Source organism: Populus euphratica, unplaced genomic scaffold (genome assembly GCF_000495115.2).
Source record: "Populus euphratica unplaced genomic scaffold, PopEup_1.0 scaffold7.1, whole genome shotgun sequence".
Lineage (NCBI taxonomy): Eukaryota > Viridiplantae > Streptophyta > Magnoliopsida > Malpighiales > Salicaceae > Populus > Populus euphratica.
Window position 1 is genome coordinate 1,501,761 of NW_011499871.1, and position 19,542 is coordinate 1,521,302.

At 32.1% G+C, this 19,542-nt stretch overlaps 1 protein-coding gene, 1 long non-coding RNA gene and 1 other non-coding gene across 4 annotated transcripts; all 3 read right to left on the bottom strand.

Moving 5' to 3' along the window:
- Window positions 1–441: 441 nt before the first annotated feature.
- LOC105127360 (uncharacterized) lies at window positions 442–5,612 on the bottom strand. 2 transcript variants are annotated; one of them, XR_842613.1, is made up of 4 exons: window positions 5,505–5,612; window positions 3,903–4,005; window positions 2,988–3,432; window positions 442–2,802 (listed from the first exon to the last, which is right to left on the bottom strand). It is a non-coding gene; the product is annotated as an uncharacterized LOC105127360 (long non-coding RNA). The 2 variants fall into 2 exon arrangements; XR_842611.1 differs by having other exon boundaries at window positions 442–3,432.
- Window positions 5,613–6,281: 669 nt separating this feature from the next.
- On the bottom strand, window positions 6,282–6,364 carry TRNAL-UAA (transfer RNA leucine (anticodon UAA)). Its single transcript has one exon. It is a non-coding gene; the product is annotated as a tRNA-Leu (tRNA).
- A 1,006-nt stretch (window positions 6,365–7,370) lies between these two features.
- LOC105127361 (crooked neck-like protein 1) lies at window positions 7,371–12,481 on the bottom strand. The gene is made up of 7 exons (XM_011028626.1): window positions 11,209–12,481; window positions 11,037–11,102; window positions 10,260–10,404; window positions 9,956–10,174; window positions 8,745–8,907; window positions 8,472–8,667; window positions 7,371–7,840 (listed from the first exon to the last, which is right to left on the bottom strand). Exons 1-7 carry the CDS (start codon window positions 12,363–12,365, stop codon window positions 7,723–7,725), a joined length of 2,064 nt encoding a protein of 687 aa, XP_011026928.1. The 5' UTR covers window positions 12,366–12,481; the 3' UTR covers window positions 7,371–7,722.
- Window positions 12,482–19,542: the final 7,061 nt, after the last annotated feature.

Below are 19,542 nucleotides of genomic sequence, written 5' to 3' on the forward strand. Positions count from 1 at the left end.
CTCTCTGAATACAAAAATTAAACGAATAAAAAAAATTTAAATATCTCAATTTACTTTCTTGATATGGTTAAAAAGCACTATATTGTTTTTAAAAAGATAAAAAAAAATTTAGTAAAATTTTATCATTTTTTTTTTAAATACAACAAAATCAATCTTGAATTTATTATCAAAATATTGTGGACATTTTATACATGTGAGAGAATACGAATTGAAAGTGATTGAGAAAAAAAAAATCATTTTTCCTTTTTCTTTTTTTAATAGGTGATGGACTTTCATTGATCATGTCAAATATCTTGTGCTAGTTTAACATTTCAATGTTGGACTGCAAACTCCATAAGATGAAAAGGATTGAGTTCAAGTCAACTCCAAAATCAGCCAAAAGCAGGACGGGCTCAAAAGAAAGATGATTGAACAAATATTGGAACAAATTTACAAGCTTCCACGAGACATTAAAGCTCAACCAATTTGCTCATATGGATTGTTCAAGGAAAAAAAGTGAAAGAAATAATGTTGAAACAAAATTACAGCATTAATAAAGAAAAGAAGAAAGTGTCTGCAGATCTCTTCTAAGCCATTCTCTTGATATGAACAGTCTTCTTTGATATTGCTTGATCATAGCGGCCGCGATGATAATCAATCAAGATGCATAGCTGCCTTATGGCCTCCCTCTTCTCCTCACTGAGACCTAGCAAAACCTCTTCCTTATCCTACCTGCTGCTCTAAATATACCACCTTTCTCTCAAGCTGGCTAACAGAATTCATCTTGTCTCCCCCTTCCTTGCACAGCTTTGCTTTTAGTTTCCCTACCTCTTCTCCTAACAGAAGCTCCTTCTCTTCCTTGCCCTTGAGTTGGAGCTTCAAACCATCCACAGTATGTTTCAGCTTTTTTATGTCATCTTTTGTTACTGTGATCCAACTGAAGCTCGTTTGAGATTCGGCTAATGGGGTCCGAGAGATTTTCATTGTCCTCGTTGAGTTTCTTGAGCATTGCTTCTGCTCCTGAAAATGCATCTTCTACTGGTTCCAATAACATCTCCCTTATCTTCCTGAGTACAGCTTCAAATGCTGATGCTTTGTCATTAAGCTCTATGTTTTCTTGATCGAGTCTCTCTTTCATCTTCTTGTAGCCATCTTTGGTCTCAGCATGTATCTGTTCTGAAACTAAAACCCTCTGATACAAGATTTGGTTATGATTTTCCATTTTCATATTGAAGTTTTCTGCCAGTTCTTCCATCTTTCTTTCTAAAGATTGAGGATTTGTCCTTGGGGATTCCAGTGGCCGATGTTTGGGGGCTCCAGCAAATTATGTTTGACTACTTTAGGCTCTTCAGCGAGCTTTTTAATAGTAACCCCCTCTTCTTTCAGGATTTTCTGCTGCTCTTCAATCCCGCTCGTTAAATTGTGGATTTCATTTTCCATCTGAAACTGGATTTGCCTAGCGTCTGGCCTTAGTCTCTCTGTCCAACAAACTCTTCTCACTCAGCGAGGAATCCAAATCCTGTTGTAAACTAAAAACCTCTGATTTCAAGGCAATAATCTGAGTAGACGCTTCATTGACAATGCTCTCATATTCTCTCAGACAAGGAGAAAAGGAACCTCCTCTATCTAGCAAGTTCCCCTCTAGTTCAAATATTCTAGCATGCATCCTCTCCCCTTCTCGCAACTGATCTGCCACTTGGTTCTTACTTCTTATCAGCTCTTCCATTCTGTTCTTTTGGTTTCAGAGAGAGTTCGCTTCTAGTCCCTGGTCATGCCTCTGCACAAGAAAGGTTTCTTTCTCTTTCAGTTCCTGTTCAGCCATAGCCTTCCTTGCTATTTCATCTTCCAAAGTTTCGGTTCAAAGCACGTTTTCAGCAACTTCATTAGTTTTCATTTTCATATGAGATTTCTCACTGTGAAGGGATTCCAATTCCTTTTTGAAAACGTTAATTTGGTTCTTTAAGCCCTTGGCCTGAGCTGATGTTTCCTTCCGCTTACCTTCTTCCAGTTTACCTTTCTGAGAACGTAAAGAAACCGTCTCCAGTTGCAGAATATTGACCTGTGTCATTAAATCTTCAATTCTAGATGTGAAGTTCTTCTCATTATCCTTCATTTTCTTCTGGATTGTAGATATCTCGTCTCCTTTCTCTTTTGACATCAGTTCAAGTTCCGAAACCCATGAAAGCAGCTGTGAGTCTCTCTCTTGAAGCTGTTTAGCTTCAGCTGCTTTGTTTTCAATCTGTACCTTGAGGTCCTTTTTCAGGTTGTACAAGGAATCCATCTCAGTCTTAAGTGTAGTTAACTGTTCCTCCAGCCCCTTCATGTGAGCTGATGCTTGTGTCATGGAGCTCATGCACCATTATACGAGCTGAAAGTTCCTTGTTGTGCTCATTGGCAGTGCCTGCTTCTTGTGAAGCTGCACTTTATTTGGTACGTAAAGCTTCATTTTCAGCAGTAGCAGTGGCCAATCTATGCTTCAGCCCAGTAATTTCTAAGTTTGAAAGATCAAGTTCTCCAGTAGTTCCGTCTGTGGTTTCAAGATGCATATTTATCATGGGGCTGCTCCCTCAGTCATCAGGAGAATAATACTCCGAGTCAGAGGATGGAGAGGAAGAACTTTCCTTTTTCTTTGTTGCTATCAGTCTCTTTCCCATCTCTGCTCTAAGATGATCATGTTGTGCATAGAGTGACTGGTACTGTGAAAATCTTCGATAAGTTCAATAAGTGCCGATCTTTTCTTTGAATCTTCAAGGATCTTACCCTTTTTGGCTTGGCCATTATTATGTATAAGCTTTAAGATCTTTCCCACTTTGTGTTCCATGTCTGCAAATAACAAGAAAATATGGAATTCATTATTTCAACGTTCAACAAATGGCAATAAAAAGTACGCCAGTATTTCAAAGCAGGAAGTGAACATTTTTTAGGAATGAAAACACAAAGCTCAAAAAATCTGTGAAAAGCTAGTGATTGAAGTATTGGTAAAGGCATGCGCATGCAAAGAAATGTACTTAAGCTTCTGCCATTCTTATGAGATTCAAATTTGCAACTTTTTTACCATAATTGTCTTGTTCAGTCTACTCCAAATAGCAAGTCAAATGCCGACATAACTGGTAAAATGCTGATATTCAGTTTTAGCAGAAAGTCTCTTTCTCGATCTCGAACTTGGATGCTTATAGGTACTGAAAATGCATTCTTTCAGCCTCAATCCCTGAGTGTCATAACCAGCAGCACTGCAGATTTTACGGAATTGGAGTCTGTACATCAGAGATGCTGCACCTCTTCAGTCACTTTCATTTGTTCAATGTTTTCGGGATTTCCAAGGCTACCAACAAACTCCATCACCTCCCGCACGCCACTTGATTTATAAGCGGGAATTTACAGCCACCTCAAACAAGTTAATGAGCATCTAAAGAGCTAATGCACTTTTCAACTGCAGCATATCAGCTGGAGATCCTAAAGATACAAAGCATAGAAGAAACAGAACTGATTGTTATTATGAAACTCAGTATTCATGTGTTGAAGAGTGAAACATGCACGCAACTTGTTAAATGATCTTTTGTTTCTGAAAAGATCATTCACAGTTCAGAATTTTCAAAGGTTAAACATCTACAGGAAAAAAATGTGTATGAAATTGCAGTTTAATGTACAATTTTATTGGACTTCGGGCCACTTCAGGAAAGTGCATGGTTTCTCTGGTTACAAGATAGGGCTTCTTCAAATAACATTATATTGGAAAAACTCTCAAACAATAATCTTCAAAAGTTTTGTTTTGTGGGTCTGCGTATAAAATTAAATAACTTCAACCTACACTATTCAAGGTCAACATGTTTTGTATGCAATCTTAAAAAGCTCATTGTCCTGAGTCCAAGGTTCCTTGTTATTAATTAAAAAAAAAAAAACCAAGAGGGTGTTGAATTTAAAACCTGGAGAAGCTTAATCAACGCAATTGGTATCTAAATTTCTGGTCCTAGATTGCAGCAGCTCAGTTGCCAATAGCCATATAGTAGGCTTTCCGCTCGCGCTTCACTGCGGGTAAGATATAAAACATATAATTGTATTAAAAAATATAAATAATGTTATTTTTGTCTGTATGTGATGAAATATTTGAAATGATTATTAAGAACTTGACCAATGTATCATAATAAATTAATTGGTCACCATAAGCATTAATAAAGCAAAAAAAAAAAAAGTTGGTGTGACTTGTTGGATCAAGTGGGCACACAACAAATTGGCGGCTGCCTAAATCAAATGATGATCTGGTTAAAAATAAAATGAAAAAAAAAAACCTGAGGGAGTGAAATGAAAAAATAGAGACAAACTAAATTGGCGGCTGCCTAACTCAAATGATGATTTGGTTAAAAAAAATGCAAAAAAAAAAAAAAAAACCTGAGGGAGTGAAATGAGAAAACAGAGACAAACTATATCGACCCAGGTTAACATATAAGATTTACAACCCAGGTAATAGAAATGAACATAATAAATTAATCCGACTAGATAATTTATATTTGTGAGTGCGACCAAAATGAAAAAAAAAATATTAAAATGGCACTACTCTGGTTCACAGTGCTTTGTGAGTGTTTAAACTGTGTTTGACACGGTTCAAAAGACCATTCCGTTTTAGTATATTTAGTTATGGTTATAAAACGTTGCCAAATAAGTTTAATTCCCTCTAATCCACTACTTCCTGCGATCCACACATGACTTTGAAAGCATGGTCCACCAAGAAAAACAATACCAGCAATAGTCTTCAGAAGAGTGAATTTCATTCATCTGTATACGAGTGGAATGTGCATGAGCAAGATACTGAAATGTCAATTCCACAGACAACAATGGGGCCACCAGTTTCTATGACATTTTGAAACAACTATTTTTATGTTTTAACCAACCCCAGATATACACCTGGGATCCACCTAGCTCTACAATAAAAAAATAAACTAGATTATTTTATGCAAACAATTGTTGATTATATAATTGAATTCAAGCGTTCATTAAGGTGACCTTCAACAACATGAAAGCGCAAACAAATTCAGATGTTTAACAGTTTTTGAGAATCCAGGTGCTGATATTGAGGGGATAAAATAATATCCATGGAGCAATGATTTTGCACTAATTTCATCAAGTGGGTTTGTCTGATGGTAAACACCTCGCCTAATACAATATAGGCCGCATGCATGGATGGATTCAAACTCTCCTCGCTCCATTGAGGGCTGGCTATGCCCTCTTTTTTATAACCAGAAGAAGAAGAAAATTATGCCATTAAAACAAATAAATAAGAGATGCAAATCATTAGAAAAATGAATCTGATGATGTGCCAGTCAATCAAATCCAAAGATACACATGCACAAGGAACCCAGATGGAAAGATTGAGGATTTTAGGTGTTGTGATTATTTTCATGTTCTTGCCCCTTTCTTCTCACGTTAGAAAAAGGAAGGATAGCACATTTCTCTTTTCCTTTTAACTCCTTAGGAACCAATCACATGAATTTCTCCAAGCAAATAGCAAGAAACTGTAACAAGAGATTTACCTGTGAGACAGGAAAGAGGATTTCTACTGCAGATCTGAATCCATCGTAGGACAAGAGATTATTTGTAGTTAAGAAAGAGACTGAAGACAAACAAGAAAGAAAGGGGAGAACATTATGGCGCTTATTTTGAGTCTCATGCCCTTCTATGTTCTATTTTATTACCATAAAACCACCCAAAAAGGACCGCAACTTCTCGCCATGTCATCAAATAGCAAACTATCGCGATATATTGTTTTCCGGATTAGAAAATATAATTGCGGATTGAAATTGTTTTTGGCTAAATTTAATTTATGATTTGTTTAAATCATGAGAGAAAAGGAACTTGTTTGGCTTTAAATTTATTTAAAGTAATTGATTTTTAAGATAAAATAATCGATTTACGATATGGCACGTATCATGAAAATCAGTGCTTGGAAATACTTCAGACAAACCTGTGAAAAAACAATTATTAAATTATACAGCTTCTGTCAAAAACGTTATAGGAGCAAGATTTCTTAGAGCCCAAGCAATTAGATGTCTTAGAATTATTCACCATTCTAAATCCTATCTGCATAAATTAAATAATATTCATGATAAATGATTTAATAAAATGAAATTCATGTAAGATTTAATATGATATATTAATTAATCATATGACTTTATCTAATTGTTTAAAATACGGAGTAGTGGGTATAAGATACTAGAATATTCTTCCGCATCAGAATCTACCAACGAATATATAGAAATAAAAATATAAAAATTTCAACTAGAGCAATAACGGCTCTAACTTCTAGAGATTGCTGGCTATGGGGTTCGAACCCATGCGCACTTATGTGCAGAAGATCTTAAGTCTTCCCCCTTAACCTCTCGGGCAAACCAGCTGACAGTGAGGAGATGGTTTGTTTATATTATTACAACTAAATTTCCAGCACCCAACAGATATGTACAAGGAGGAATCGAATGCGCTCTTTTGAGACAGCTTTCAATAGAACATAGAGCTTTGCCCTTCTGGCTATCCTCACGAGGAAAGTCACTTCGTACCTCCTGACCTTAAACGGAAGGGTTAATCTGAAAGCAGTCTCTTTTTCTCTCTCTGTCAAACTATTTAACATGCTATAATTATATAGAAAAAAGGTAAAGTTATGTTTATTATTCATAATCTTAATCAGAGCAATCTCGCTTAATTTAATAATACAGTTATTTAATCATTATCAATTTAAATAGATACTTGTCATTTAATTAAACATTATCCACTTGATGATGATGAACATACAATTTTGATCATATACTTGTCATTTACGTAAATATCATCATCTTACAAGCTAATCTTCAAAAATCGTTTTAATCCAACCTTTTGATTAAGATGGGGATATTTTCAAGTACATTAAGTAGCTTAACATGAACGATTTTAAAAGTTCTTAACATCTTTAATGGACCCCTCAATCTTTTCATAATATATTAAGTTAAGATATAAGATATGGTGTGTATAGATAGATAGATTATAGATGGTTTCTATAATGCCTTAAGATCAATCACCTTTTTGTCATTAAAATAAACACGATGCTTTATTTCCGAGCCATTTAATTAAAGACGAATGAAGTACTAATTTCCAACTGAAATCACCAAACTTTCCTATCTTCTTGAGTTTTAACGATATGATGTTACTATAATATACGAGAAAATAAAAGGAAACAATTCAGCAGCTGACCGGATAGGTTAAGAGAATCAATGATTTCGTGTGCTGAATAGAGAGACCAATAGATATATAGAGGGAAAAATTACCAAGAAATTGGTTAAATAGTGGTGCGATCCCTCACAAACCCCTCACAGTGTAATAAAATTATTATTATGAAGAAAAGAACGAGAGAGAGAGAGAGAGAGGAAAAAAAAACCAACAGCCTGACAAAAATTTTGAGCCTCCCAGCTTTTAATTTGGGTGTTGTTCATGAACAACATTAACTGATTCAGGGAAACAAAACTACACGCTACAAATAGCAGTTTGCTTCAAAACTGTGTTACAGGGACTTGCCAATTACATGCTTAGGATCTACTAATCTGTCAACACAGACAACGCATTTTGAAATGAATGTCTAACGGGTATAATTCCTATCTAAACCCTAGCATCCAATATGTAGCAGAAGTATTTGTTTTTACGAATGTGCCAAAAGCATCTTGGATACAACTCAATGCATGTACAGAATAGGTAAAAAACAAAATGGTACAAAACTAAAAGATCTCACTAGTCCTCAGCACCGGATGCCAGCTTTTGCCTCTTCCATTCACGTGCTTTTTCCAAGATTTTGAGATTATGGGCATGAGCTTCTTCTGGAAATACGTAATCTATGTATTCCTCGTACCTGCAAGAAAACATCGTTAGTCAAACTGATAGGAGAACAGGAGGAGAAGGCAGAAAATTGAATGGCCAAAATCAGTCGCATTGAAATGGTGGAATATCAGTTCATGGACATGATACAAGGGCCAAGCTAAGCGAGCATGTTAACAATCAATCTCAAGTATAGATGTATGTATGTGACACCCAGTTTAAAAGGAGACTTCTATCAGTAGTATTGCTCCCAACATTTAAGTGACTGCTGGAAATTTTCAAAAAACCAACTAAATCCAATTGAAACTCAATCAACAAAAGCATTTGGCCATTGCAGTTGAAGTTACTTTTTCAGTGTGCTTTCTTAGGCCACAGACCATCAAAATGATGGCTTTTGGGGGTTTTTTTTTAAATGCTTTTGGCATCAGCAAACAAAAACATCAAAAAGCACCTGAAAAAGAACAAACAGCCTAAAAACACTTTTACAAAGACACCTTTAACCACAATGTAAGGCTCCTAACTTGTATCTGAACCACCACCTCCAATACATTCACAAACCATACATAAATCACAATAATTAAAACACTGCTGCCTTTGGCATCATTGTGATAACTAAAAAAGAAAGAACAATGACAGAAGATAAAAGCATAAGGTGATTTACATACCCAGCCAGGCCATCTTCAGAAGCAATCTGCTTTCTCTTTTTCAGTTTCTTAGGCAGTTTAGGCTCAACAAGGCTAGCATCACCTAGCTGCCCAAAACTTTTCTCCATGTCCAACCATTCATCTAAGAGCATAGCTCTTTCTTCCTTCAGTTCAGGCGCGGACATTCTGAAGTAGTTTAATGCTTTCTCGAAAACCCCTAAAGAGAAATACAAAGTGTAAGAACTTAACTAATTAGATATATAAGACCTGATTAAAGAGGTCGGGATGCCTTACTTCTTGCATTTTGAATACACAGCTTCTGTTCTTCCATGGCAGATGCCTCGAATTTAGCACAGCTGATCCAAACTTTTAGATGCTTTGTGCGATCCAAAAGTCTCTTGTAAAGTTCTCGAGTTCTATCATATTCGCCCTCAGATATTTCAAAGTCAATGTATGCCTGCAGTCAGAGGAAAACACATCATCATCAGTACATATGATATCCTCCAAATCTTTAATCAATATACGATAATACTTTCTCTAAACAAGAAAAGTAATTAAATCAAACAGATCAGAGTTCTAGGTTGATAACAACAATGCTCCTACTTTACACAGTTCCCAAAAATAATGTCCTATAAACAAACTTTCACATTTCTTCCATTAAACTATATTATTAAAATAAGAGGAAACCTCACTGGCACACTGTAATGTCAAAAAATGGTGAACAGCAGCATAACAAAGGCGACAATGGATTCAAAAGGGAATCACATAGATTGATTGGTAAAAGGAATGGCATTGAACTTGAGATAAACCAGCCAAAAGCAACTCAAAGCAGTTAAAGCAGTGCTTAAATGAGGAGACAGAAAAGGATCGGTGGAGCCAGGAACTGTAACAAGTGTTAATTCTTATCATTGGTAAAGGTTATATGGTTTTGCACCTAAGCTAAGTTCCTGGGCTAATAACAAAACCCCTGCTCTCTACCAACAGCACAGGTTTTTATGTGGTGAACTAGCAATGACTTCAAAGAAGTTAAAGCAGTACGTAAATGTCTGAAAGAGAAAACAAAGCACAGATATGATTGAAAGAAAAATGTGATTTGCTACAGTTAAGTTTAATGTGTGAGAAATAAAAGATGGGGAAAGCATATATCAACTGTGGGAAGCTTAAGTTGTTTGACAAAAATGTCTTCAAAACATAGAGAGGACTAGATTCAAACAAGCCATCAAATAAATATTAAAACTTACCATTACATGAACAAAGACACCTTAAAAATACAAATATCCATCTTGTGCTCTTTTTTTCATCACTAAACATTCATCTATTGTTTCTAAATTTTGAACATGAAGGATCAAGGAAGCATAACCACTTCTACACTGTAGATTTATGATTATTGGCTCTGCAATACACTTTCAGAACACATAATGAAGAAATCAGGTTTGACAGTCAACAAAGGACATGAATTACAATTATGAACTCCTCAACTAAAATGGTGACAACAGATAAATTACCTTCCACAACAACTCTGGCATATCCAAGGCTGGCTGTGCTATAGCAAGCTCAAAAATAGCTCGGGCCCGTTCAGTTTCACTCAAGGATCTCTCCAGCTCAGCATATTTGCTCCAAGCATAGCAATTCTCAGGCGACCACTCTAAATATTTCTCATAGAGTTTTCGGCAACGATCGATATTTCCAAGCTGCAGCTCAATCTCAATATATTTCTTAAATATCTGTTTGTCATCATGTAAAAGTGTCAGAACATATCAACATAGTGCAATAATACTCATCAAGCTCTATTATCAACCTAGGTTTTACCTTATCTTTAGGAGCTTTTCCAATGGCATTACCTAAAACTAGACGAGCTCCCTTCAGATTCAATTGTCGGATCTCAAATTGGGCTGCTAAAAGCCAAATTTTCGCAAATGAAAATATCTCATGTGGGATCAGGTTCAAGCATTCCCTGAAAACATTTAAAGTGAATTAGAAAAATCATCAAAATCAGTTAGATGTACGTGCAATGCACTAATCCCTTTGTCTGATAGTTATGATTATAACTATTTTTTTCTTGTATATTTTCAATTATTGACAATACATTGCAAATTTTGTAATCATAAGACAGAAAATGATAAAAATAAGTGTGCAATATGCATGTGGGAAAGTATGGAGTGACCACTTGCACACCAAATTAGAGACAAAAAAATAATCCACTTTACTTATGCTGCCACATATAGTTAGTGTGTGCCATTAAGACAGTTGAGCAGTGTAAAGGTCTCATGGAGAGTTAGAAAATGCATACAATATATGTCCCCCCAAAAAAAAAAAATAATAATAATAATAATAATAATAATAATAATAAAATCAATGATATCATAACGTCCCTATCAATAGACAAAGCACTTGAAAACTACATAGATTCCTATCAGATCTGTCCTCTGTTAGCAACTCATTTGACAGATAAGACAATAACACATCCACCTGTTCCATGTTTAGTAAAGGGAAATCAAGAGCATTGCACCACCACCATCAACAGAAGGAACAAAAAAATAGAATCCAATATAATCAGAATAATCACATTAGCAAAAGCAAGCATACCTATATACCTCACGTGTTCGTTCTATATCTTCTGCATCGAGCTCTTCATAAAGGGCATAATTTATCCTAAACCATGCAAAATCAAGACATCATTAACAATTAACCAAATAAACCATCCATCATAAAAAACAAAATACCACGTTTCTATATAAATTCCAGCTCCAAAACTTACCACAGATAAATATATCTCTGCCAGTATCTCTTCTCTTGGGCAGGGGGGACATTAGCAATTGCACGTTCATACACCTCTCTAATCCTCTCCTTATTCCCCACACTCTCCTCCAACCTAATATAATCAAACCACGCATCATAATTCAAAGGATTCTTCCTCACTTCATCTTCATACTGAAACCTCCTCTTCCCCACAATCGCATCCTCAATCCCTTCTTTATCACCATACTGTTTCTCAAATGCTACAAACTTCCTATACAAATCCTCTGCCCTCCCTTTCGGTATATGATCCAATGCAAATTTATAAATGCACCTCGCCCTCTCCGTTTCTTTGCACCTCTCTTCAAACTCTGCAAACGCAACAAACAACGTCTCTGCCTCCTCATCATCAGCCAACTTCTCAACCGCCCTTTCATATACATTTCTTGCCCTCGCAACCTCCCCATTCTTCATCTCAAACTTGGCATACCTAATCCACGCACTCACCTTGGGATGACATTGAACAAACCTCTCAAAAATCCCCCGTGCACGTTCCACCTCATTATACCTCAATTCAAACTTTATATAGGAAAGCCAACCTTGCTGGTCTGGCATCCACCCCATCCATCTCTCGAAAATTTGCCTAGATCCAGCAACATTCCCCAACATCTCCTCCATATGAATATACTTGTACCAGAGCTGATCAATCCTGGGGAGAAGGGTGACCGCCCGGTCCCACACATTCCTGGCATGATTTATAAATTTGTTTTTCATCTCCACCTCCGCGTATTTCAGCCATAGAGTGTGATTCCGGTAATCCACCTCAAGTGCACGCTCCCAAACTGAACGCGCGCGATTGAAATCCTTCTGTGACTCTTCCCATTGCGCGTACTTGATCCAAACACTGATGTTCCACCTCACTCGTCTAATTAAATCCTCGAATTCTTTCCTCTTGCGGAGACGGTAGTCGGCCAGTTCAGTCGAGTCTGTGATTTTCTGTTTGGGCGGTCGAATTTCAGCTTCTTGTCGTTCTCTTGCTTCGCGGAGGATTTGCTCCGCTGTGATCTGGATCGGGGCGGGGGTTTTGTTCTTCACTCGGGTCGGGCGGGGGAGCTTTACCTCGGTATCTTTTCGGGTTAGGTAGCCGAGAGAAGGATCTCCGTCCCTGTTGGAAGCCATGATTGGATAATTAGGGTTTCCAAGGAGAACAATTTGGGGGTTAGGGTTAGGGTTTCTCTGTTTTGTGGTGTGTGTGTGAGAGAGAGTTAGCAAGCGAGAGAGCGAGGAGGAGGAGGAGATTTTAAAGACTAGAAACGACGTAGTAACTGCAGTGCATTTTAAGGGTGAAATCGAGAAGTAGAAGTTGGAACACTTTCGAGTAAATTATTCTTTAATCCCTGGATTTTTAATGCTATGGAAGCTTAGTACATTTTGCTTAAAAGCTTACAATTTAGCTCTCCTTTAGGAATGCTGCTCGAATAGAGGTTTGCTCAAATTCAAATTTTTTTATTAAAATTATTTTGTATATATTTTGAAGTTATTTTACTGTACTATATTAAAAATAAAAAATAAAAATAAATTATTTTAATATATTTTTAAATAAAAATATTTTAAAAAAATTATAATCACATTCTCAAATTGAGATTCTTAAATATTTTTTATTATTATCTTATTAAAAAATTTATTAATTTTTGTCTATGCAACTTGTATTAGGATGCTAGTATGGATTTAGATATAAGTTGTTGATTTTTTAAAATTTTAAATTTTAAGTCATGGGAGCATGATTTTGATTTTGACATGTTTATCAAACACTAAATATAAATATCAATTAAGTCTAATGGTTATTTATAATTTATATCTTTTGAAAATAGCTTGTTTATGTTTTTTTAAAAAAAAAATTAAAAAAATTACTTTTTTGTTTAAATTATTTTTTTATATGTTTTTAGATATTTAAAAAATTACTTTTTTATTTAAATTATTTTTTTATATGTTTTTAGATTGTTTTAATGTGATAATATCAAAAAGATTTTTTAAAAAGATTTTTTTAATATATTTTTAATAAAATATACTTTAAAGTATTTTTTAAATATATTTTTAATAAAATATACTTTAAAAAATAATCACTGCAATAATAACATGCAGCTTTAAATATTTAGCCCAAATTCATCATACAATTAATTTTCATAGACATACAAGTCTCGTTAATTATTAATAAAGAAAATTATTAGATGGTCATCTTGTAATTTATTCAATTTTATATTTTATCATTATTGTTTTAGAAATTATAAAGAATATTCTTGATCAATAAATATTTTCAAATGAATTGAAATGACCAAAATAACTATATATATATAAACAAAAAAACAAGTGACATCTTAAACATTATGATCTCTATATTTTCATAATTAAAATTTTATCTCTTTGCAATCTAAACCAGACATAAATCCATCGCAAAAATATAAAATTTGTTGTTAGTGAATTTAGTTGTTGTTCAATATTGTTATTTAATTAGAAAATAAGTTTTATAACTTGATTTAACCAAAATAACTTGAATTTATAATTATTGAATTGAAAGATATAAAAGTTTAGAAACCTAAAAATTCAAGATTTTTTTGTTCGGACTTCAATATTTAGCCTCTACACCTAGAGATTATTTCATGGCAAGAGGGACTTCAATATTTAGCCTCTACACCTGGAGATTATTTCATGGTAAGAGGTCTGGAGTTTTTGACAACCAAGACTAAAACTCCTTATGGTAAATATTTTTTAAAAGCTTTCTAAATCTTAATAGATTAAAAGGTTTAAAATTGCACAGGTTTTGTAAAATCATAAAAACCATGCAATGAAGGTTATTGATGAAGATATTTTTTATAGAAACAAAATGCAAAAAGTTTATGTGATATATTTTTGAAGGTTTTTATTTATTATCAACCCTTTTTTTAATAATTGTTTCGAAGATTTCATTCAATGCTTGCAATACTTTTGTCATGTTGCATAATTTATTTTTATCAATGATGTTTGTCTTATTGGTTCTGAAATTACTAAGTTGAGATTGTGCTTTTATTAGCTTCCAACTCTTTTATCATTGTTGGTTGTTATCTTAAAAGGCACTTAAGAGTATAGTATTATTTACTTTTTAAATGTTTTTTTACTTGGATATCATTAAAATAATTTTTTTATTTTTAAAAAATATTTTTGACATTAACAAGTCAAAAAAATTAAAAAATTAAGAAGAAAAATCATTTTTTTTAGAAAAGTTGTTTATAACGCAATTCCCGGTGGCATCTTAATGGTTAGTACCTTGTTGTTTCTTGAAAAAAAAGCGAGAGAAAAAGCTTCAAGTCCACCGTATTCTAACCATAAAATAAATAATCAATTTTGGCATCATCATTTTAAAGAAGGAAGTTTGATGTATTTTAAACTTTAACTATACCAAAGAAAAGTTAATTGAACCTGAAATGTTTTTTTATTCGATTCATTTTTTTTATTTTAGATTGATTTAAGAGTATTTTGAGTTAAAACAAAATTATTGAGGTTTCTATAATACCTGTGGGTTAAAACATATCAAAAATTAAGTTTATTCTCTTGCTATTTTTTATCGTCTTGCTAGTTTGTTTTTCCAATCAAGTACAATTAATAAAGTTTCAAGAAATAGCATATGTCATTAAAAATAACAAAATTAGTAAAAAAAATCTATTCCTTTAATAAAACTGAAATGCATATCCTATTAGGAATAACTAATATTTAAAATACAAAATAAAAAAAAAACTATGATATTACGAGATGCATAGTATTATATCAAGTACTACCCCGTGCTATGTTATAGATCAAAGTACTTTTTTTTAAAATGAAGAAAACTAGATGGCAAAAAAAATATAAGAACATGAATTTTAAAAAAGAAATTGACACGGTAGTGTATTGAATCGTTATGGGTCAACCCTAATTAATTTACTAGACTTAAGACTAAGTTATTGAGATTGTGATGGTTGTTTTTTAAAAAACAAACTTGTCATATAAGTCATGTACTCCACTGAGTTCAATAACATTTTTTAAATTTAATTTTATGATAAAAAAAACTTCGAGAACCAAAATACTTAAAAACATTCCTCTTGTGTGGTGAAAAAAAAAGGTTGAATTTTTTATTTCAGTTTAAAATTTGATTGTCAAAGTTTTAATTTTATAGATCAATAAAATAAAATTTTATTTTACTAAATCGACCATCAATTTAATGTTGAAAAGATCTTTTGACATGGAAAAAACCTTGTACTAACTTAATTTTATTTATAATTATAATTATATATGCAAACCCTGAACTAAAATTTTATGAATTTGTTGAAAACATTGCAATGAATTTAAATAAGTATTAATATGACAAAATGATTGTAGACATTAAAATATATATGAATTTTATCAAATAGTGGTAAATCTTGATGGAAAAAATAATAAAATAAAACAAATATATAAAAGATTATAGGAGAAATTTTATCGAAAGACAATTATGAAATATAAAATTTTTTAGTAAATTTACGATGCAATTGGTACTAATAGCTGGGAAATTATTCAAAATACTTAGAAAAACTTTGTCCAATGAAAAAAACTATAAATAAACATAAAACATTTTAGCACTCTTGTAAATCGATGTCAATGGCCATTGAAGGCCATTAAAGAAGAAATTAAGCTCCTTTCCTCTTATTTTCTTATAATTCCACATAAATCTTCTCTAAAGTCAGGGTATTGTAAGGATGATAGGTGGGCAAACACTTTAATATAAGATTTGGAAAGGTTCAAGAGAGAGAAAATTATGATTTAATAAGAAAAATAATACAATTTTGGTAAGAGAAGAAGCTCAAAATGAGAGCTTTGCGAGGGAAGTGATGAAATTGATTTCAAATTTATTTGGTAAAGTATCTTACACCAGTTAATTAATGTTAATTGAGTTTTGGTGTGTGGGAGGGGGGGGAGAGTCCTTAAATTTATCACTTGAATGCTAAGAAAAATATGCAATTAGTTGTAAATTAATAAAAATAGGTGTGGAATAATTGTTGTTTGGTGTGACTCTTTAGGGCTAGCCATACAGAGATTTTTGAGAAAATAATATAATTGATTTAATAATTGCGGGATTTTATGTTACTAAATATATTGGCATGAATAATTATATTTTTTTAACAAGATTTTTATGGGGATATACATGTGTTGTATATATGAATACGGGCTTGGCAATGATATATATCTTAATTTAAATACTTTTATGAAGTTATATGTAGCTAGATGAAATGAAAAGTTTAAAAATTAATAAATTATGTAATCTTATCGTTGAATACATACTAGTATGATGCAATATATATTGGAAGGGATATATGTGAATGTTATGGAATTAGACGTGGACATGTATTGTTATTTTGTTATGATATCATGTTTAGCATGTATTGAGAAAACTTGAAAATTTGTTAGTATCATTTCATATTTATTTAAATAATTGATATATAAGTTAATGAAATTTGAAAACAAATCAAAATGCTAGATGATGTAAATGGTTTAAATATTTTACATGAGAATAAAATTTGATAAATAAAATACAATTTAAAATTTGAAATAATAGAAAATTATGTATTCAAATTGGAAAGATATTGACTTGAATGTTGAATTACTTGATATGACCAAACTATAAATCATTAAAGGTTCAAGTGAGATTATATAAATTATATGATCTATCATGGTATGATTTAATTAAAATTCTAGTGATTCGTTATTAGCGTGGAAAAAACTTGGGAATCAAAACAATGAAAATGTATTATATGAATATAAATGCATATATAACATAATGGAGGACTAAGAAATAAAAAATTAAATATAATAGTATGAAACAAATAGTTAAAGGATAATTATTGAGGTTTCAACCTGTAAAGGTGAAGGATGATAATTATAATGATGTAATAGCAAGGATGAAATTGTGATAGCATGAATTAGGGGTGAGCAAAAAAACTAAAAAACCGATTAAACTGAGAAAACCGAAAAAAAAATAATCGAAAAAACCGAACTGAAAAAAAAAACCGATTAAAATTTTGAAAAAACCAGCCGGTTCGGTTCGGTTTCGGTTTTATAACCAAAAAACCGAACCGAACTGAAACCGATCGGTTTGACCCGGTTTCAGTTCGGTTTCGGGTTTTTTTTCAAATTTTTTTTTTCGGTTTGGTTATTTTTTTTTGATAAAAACCGAACCAAACCGAAAATGATCACCCCTAGCATGAATATTAATTTATGTGATGGGAATTAACGATGTACTAATATTGATACTAGTATATCATTAGTTAATATTTTTATGTTATTGTATCATGTTGATAAATGTGGTTGGAATGAGAAAAATAAAGTTATACATGTGAAATGGAAAGATGTATGGTATGGTTGGAATTGAAATATATAAAGTTAAATTTTGAAAGTATTATATAAATTAAGCATGAAAAACATATATATATGGACAGGGTTAGTTGAAGATGACAACTAAAAGAGTGTAGATTGTAAAGTCGATATTGATGATAGGGACCATAGATTTAGTTAAATAGGAATGACAACTTCAGCATTGTTGATTACATAATCAACTCTTGTAATGAGAACGATGAATTTATTTAGTTGAAAATGACAACTCAAGGATTGTTGATTGCGTGTTTGGAAGTGTGGTTATGGTTGTTTTTCGAAGTGTTTTTTACTTGGAAATGTATTAAAATATATTTTTTTATTTTTTTAAAATTATTTTTGATATTAATATATCAAAATAATCTGAAAATACAAAAAAAATTAAAAAAATTTAAATTCTTTTAGAAAACATTTTTAAAATATAAAAATAACTAAGATTACCCTTGTAACGAGGACTGTAAACTTAGTTAGCTGAAGATAATAATAAAAGATTATTATTATTGATTAGATATTTGACTTTTAAGTTTAGGACCCTGGATTTAATCGGCTGGGAGTAGCAACTAAAGAATTGTTAATTTTTTTTTAGTATTAATATATTAAAATAATTATTAAAACATTATTTTAAAATAAAAAAATATTTTTTTTTAAAAAAGAATTCAACCTTAAAACCAAACACCACCCCCGTGCATCTCGTTGGAGCAACGTGGTTTTGGTTTATTCCCACTTTAAGAATTCACAGTCATTGCCTAATTTGCCGATGCCACATGCAGTCCCTTCATGTTCAATGGATGATGAGCTCAGCAGTTAATCTGTCACCATTATAGGACATCTGCAAATTTCAATGCTTTTTTTATTTTAATTCAACTGTCATGGTTATCTAGTTTATATATAAAAATAAGTTTTTTTTTTAATTTCAAAAAAATCTAAAAATATATATTTTACATCGTATATTAAAATTTGAGTTTTAAAAATCAAAGATGGAAAGAAATACCATTTGACAAATGAAGTAGCTGGGAATTTTAATGATATGGTACGTCAATATCTTGTCTTGAAGACATGACAGAGTATTAATGATTTGACCCACGCTAGATGTAACTATGGATCATTAGAGGTTATTACCGAAGAAGAAGCTCATCACTTTGATGTTGATGTTGTTGCTGTGGGACCCTTACGAGCATTGTTGACCGCTGTGCTCAAATCGACATGACCTGAGACTCGCTCTCCTCCACTTGTTGCAACCATGGAGGTGTCTAGTGAATGAGTTTGCTTCTTCAAGTTCAAGACCGATAGCAAGTTGCCTCAAAGAAAAATCTCACCGGTGCTCCGAGAAACACGACTTGGATTATTTTTTTTTAATATAAAAAATATTTAAATTGTAGAATTTTTTTTAGAATGTTTTTAAATTTAACTTATTATATCAATTTTAAAATTTTTTCTCTCAATATATAACTTAAATTTTAAATTAAATTATATAAAAATTATATTATAGAAACTTATTATCTTAATATATCTAAAAATAATTGAGACGACAAGTAAATAAGATGATTTAACTTTAAAACAACAAGATAATATTATTTTTTAAAAAGATATTAAAATGACGATATATTAGATCTACTTAAGTTTTATGGTTTAATCTGTTTTACCTAGTTATGGATTTGCAACCCTATTGTAAATTTTATTGGGTAATATATTAGATTTATTTAAGTTTTATGGCTTAATTTGCTTTACTTGAGTTATGAATTTGCAACCCTATTGTAAATTTTATTGGGTTCAATAATTTTTTAAAATATTTTTATTTAATTATATAATAACAATAATAAATATTTATAAAATTAAATATAAAATTAATATCAAAATATTTTTTTAAAGCATGATAACTCCATAAAAAGTAGCATGAAATAAATATTAAATCAAAACTCTTAATTAATTCAAGTTAATCTACTAA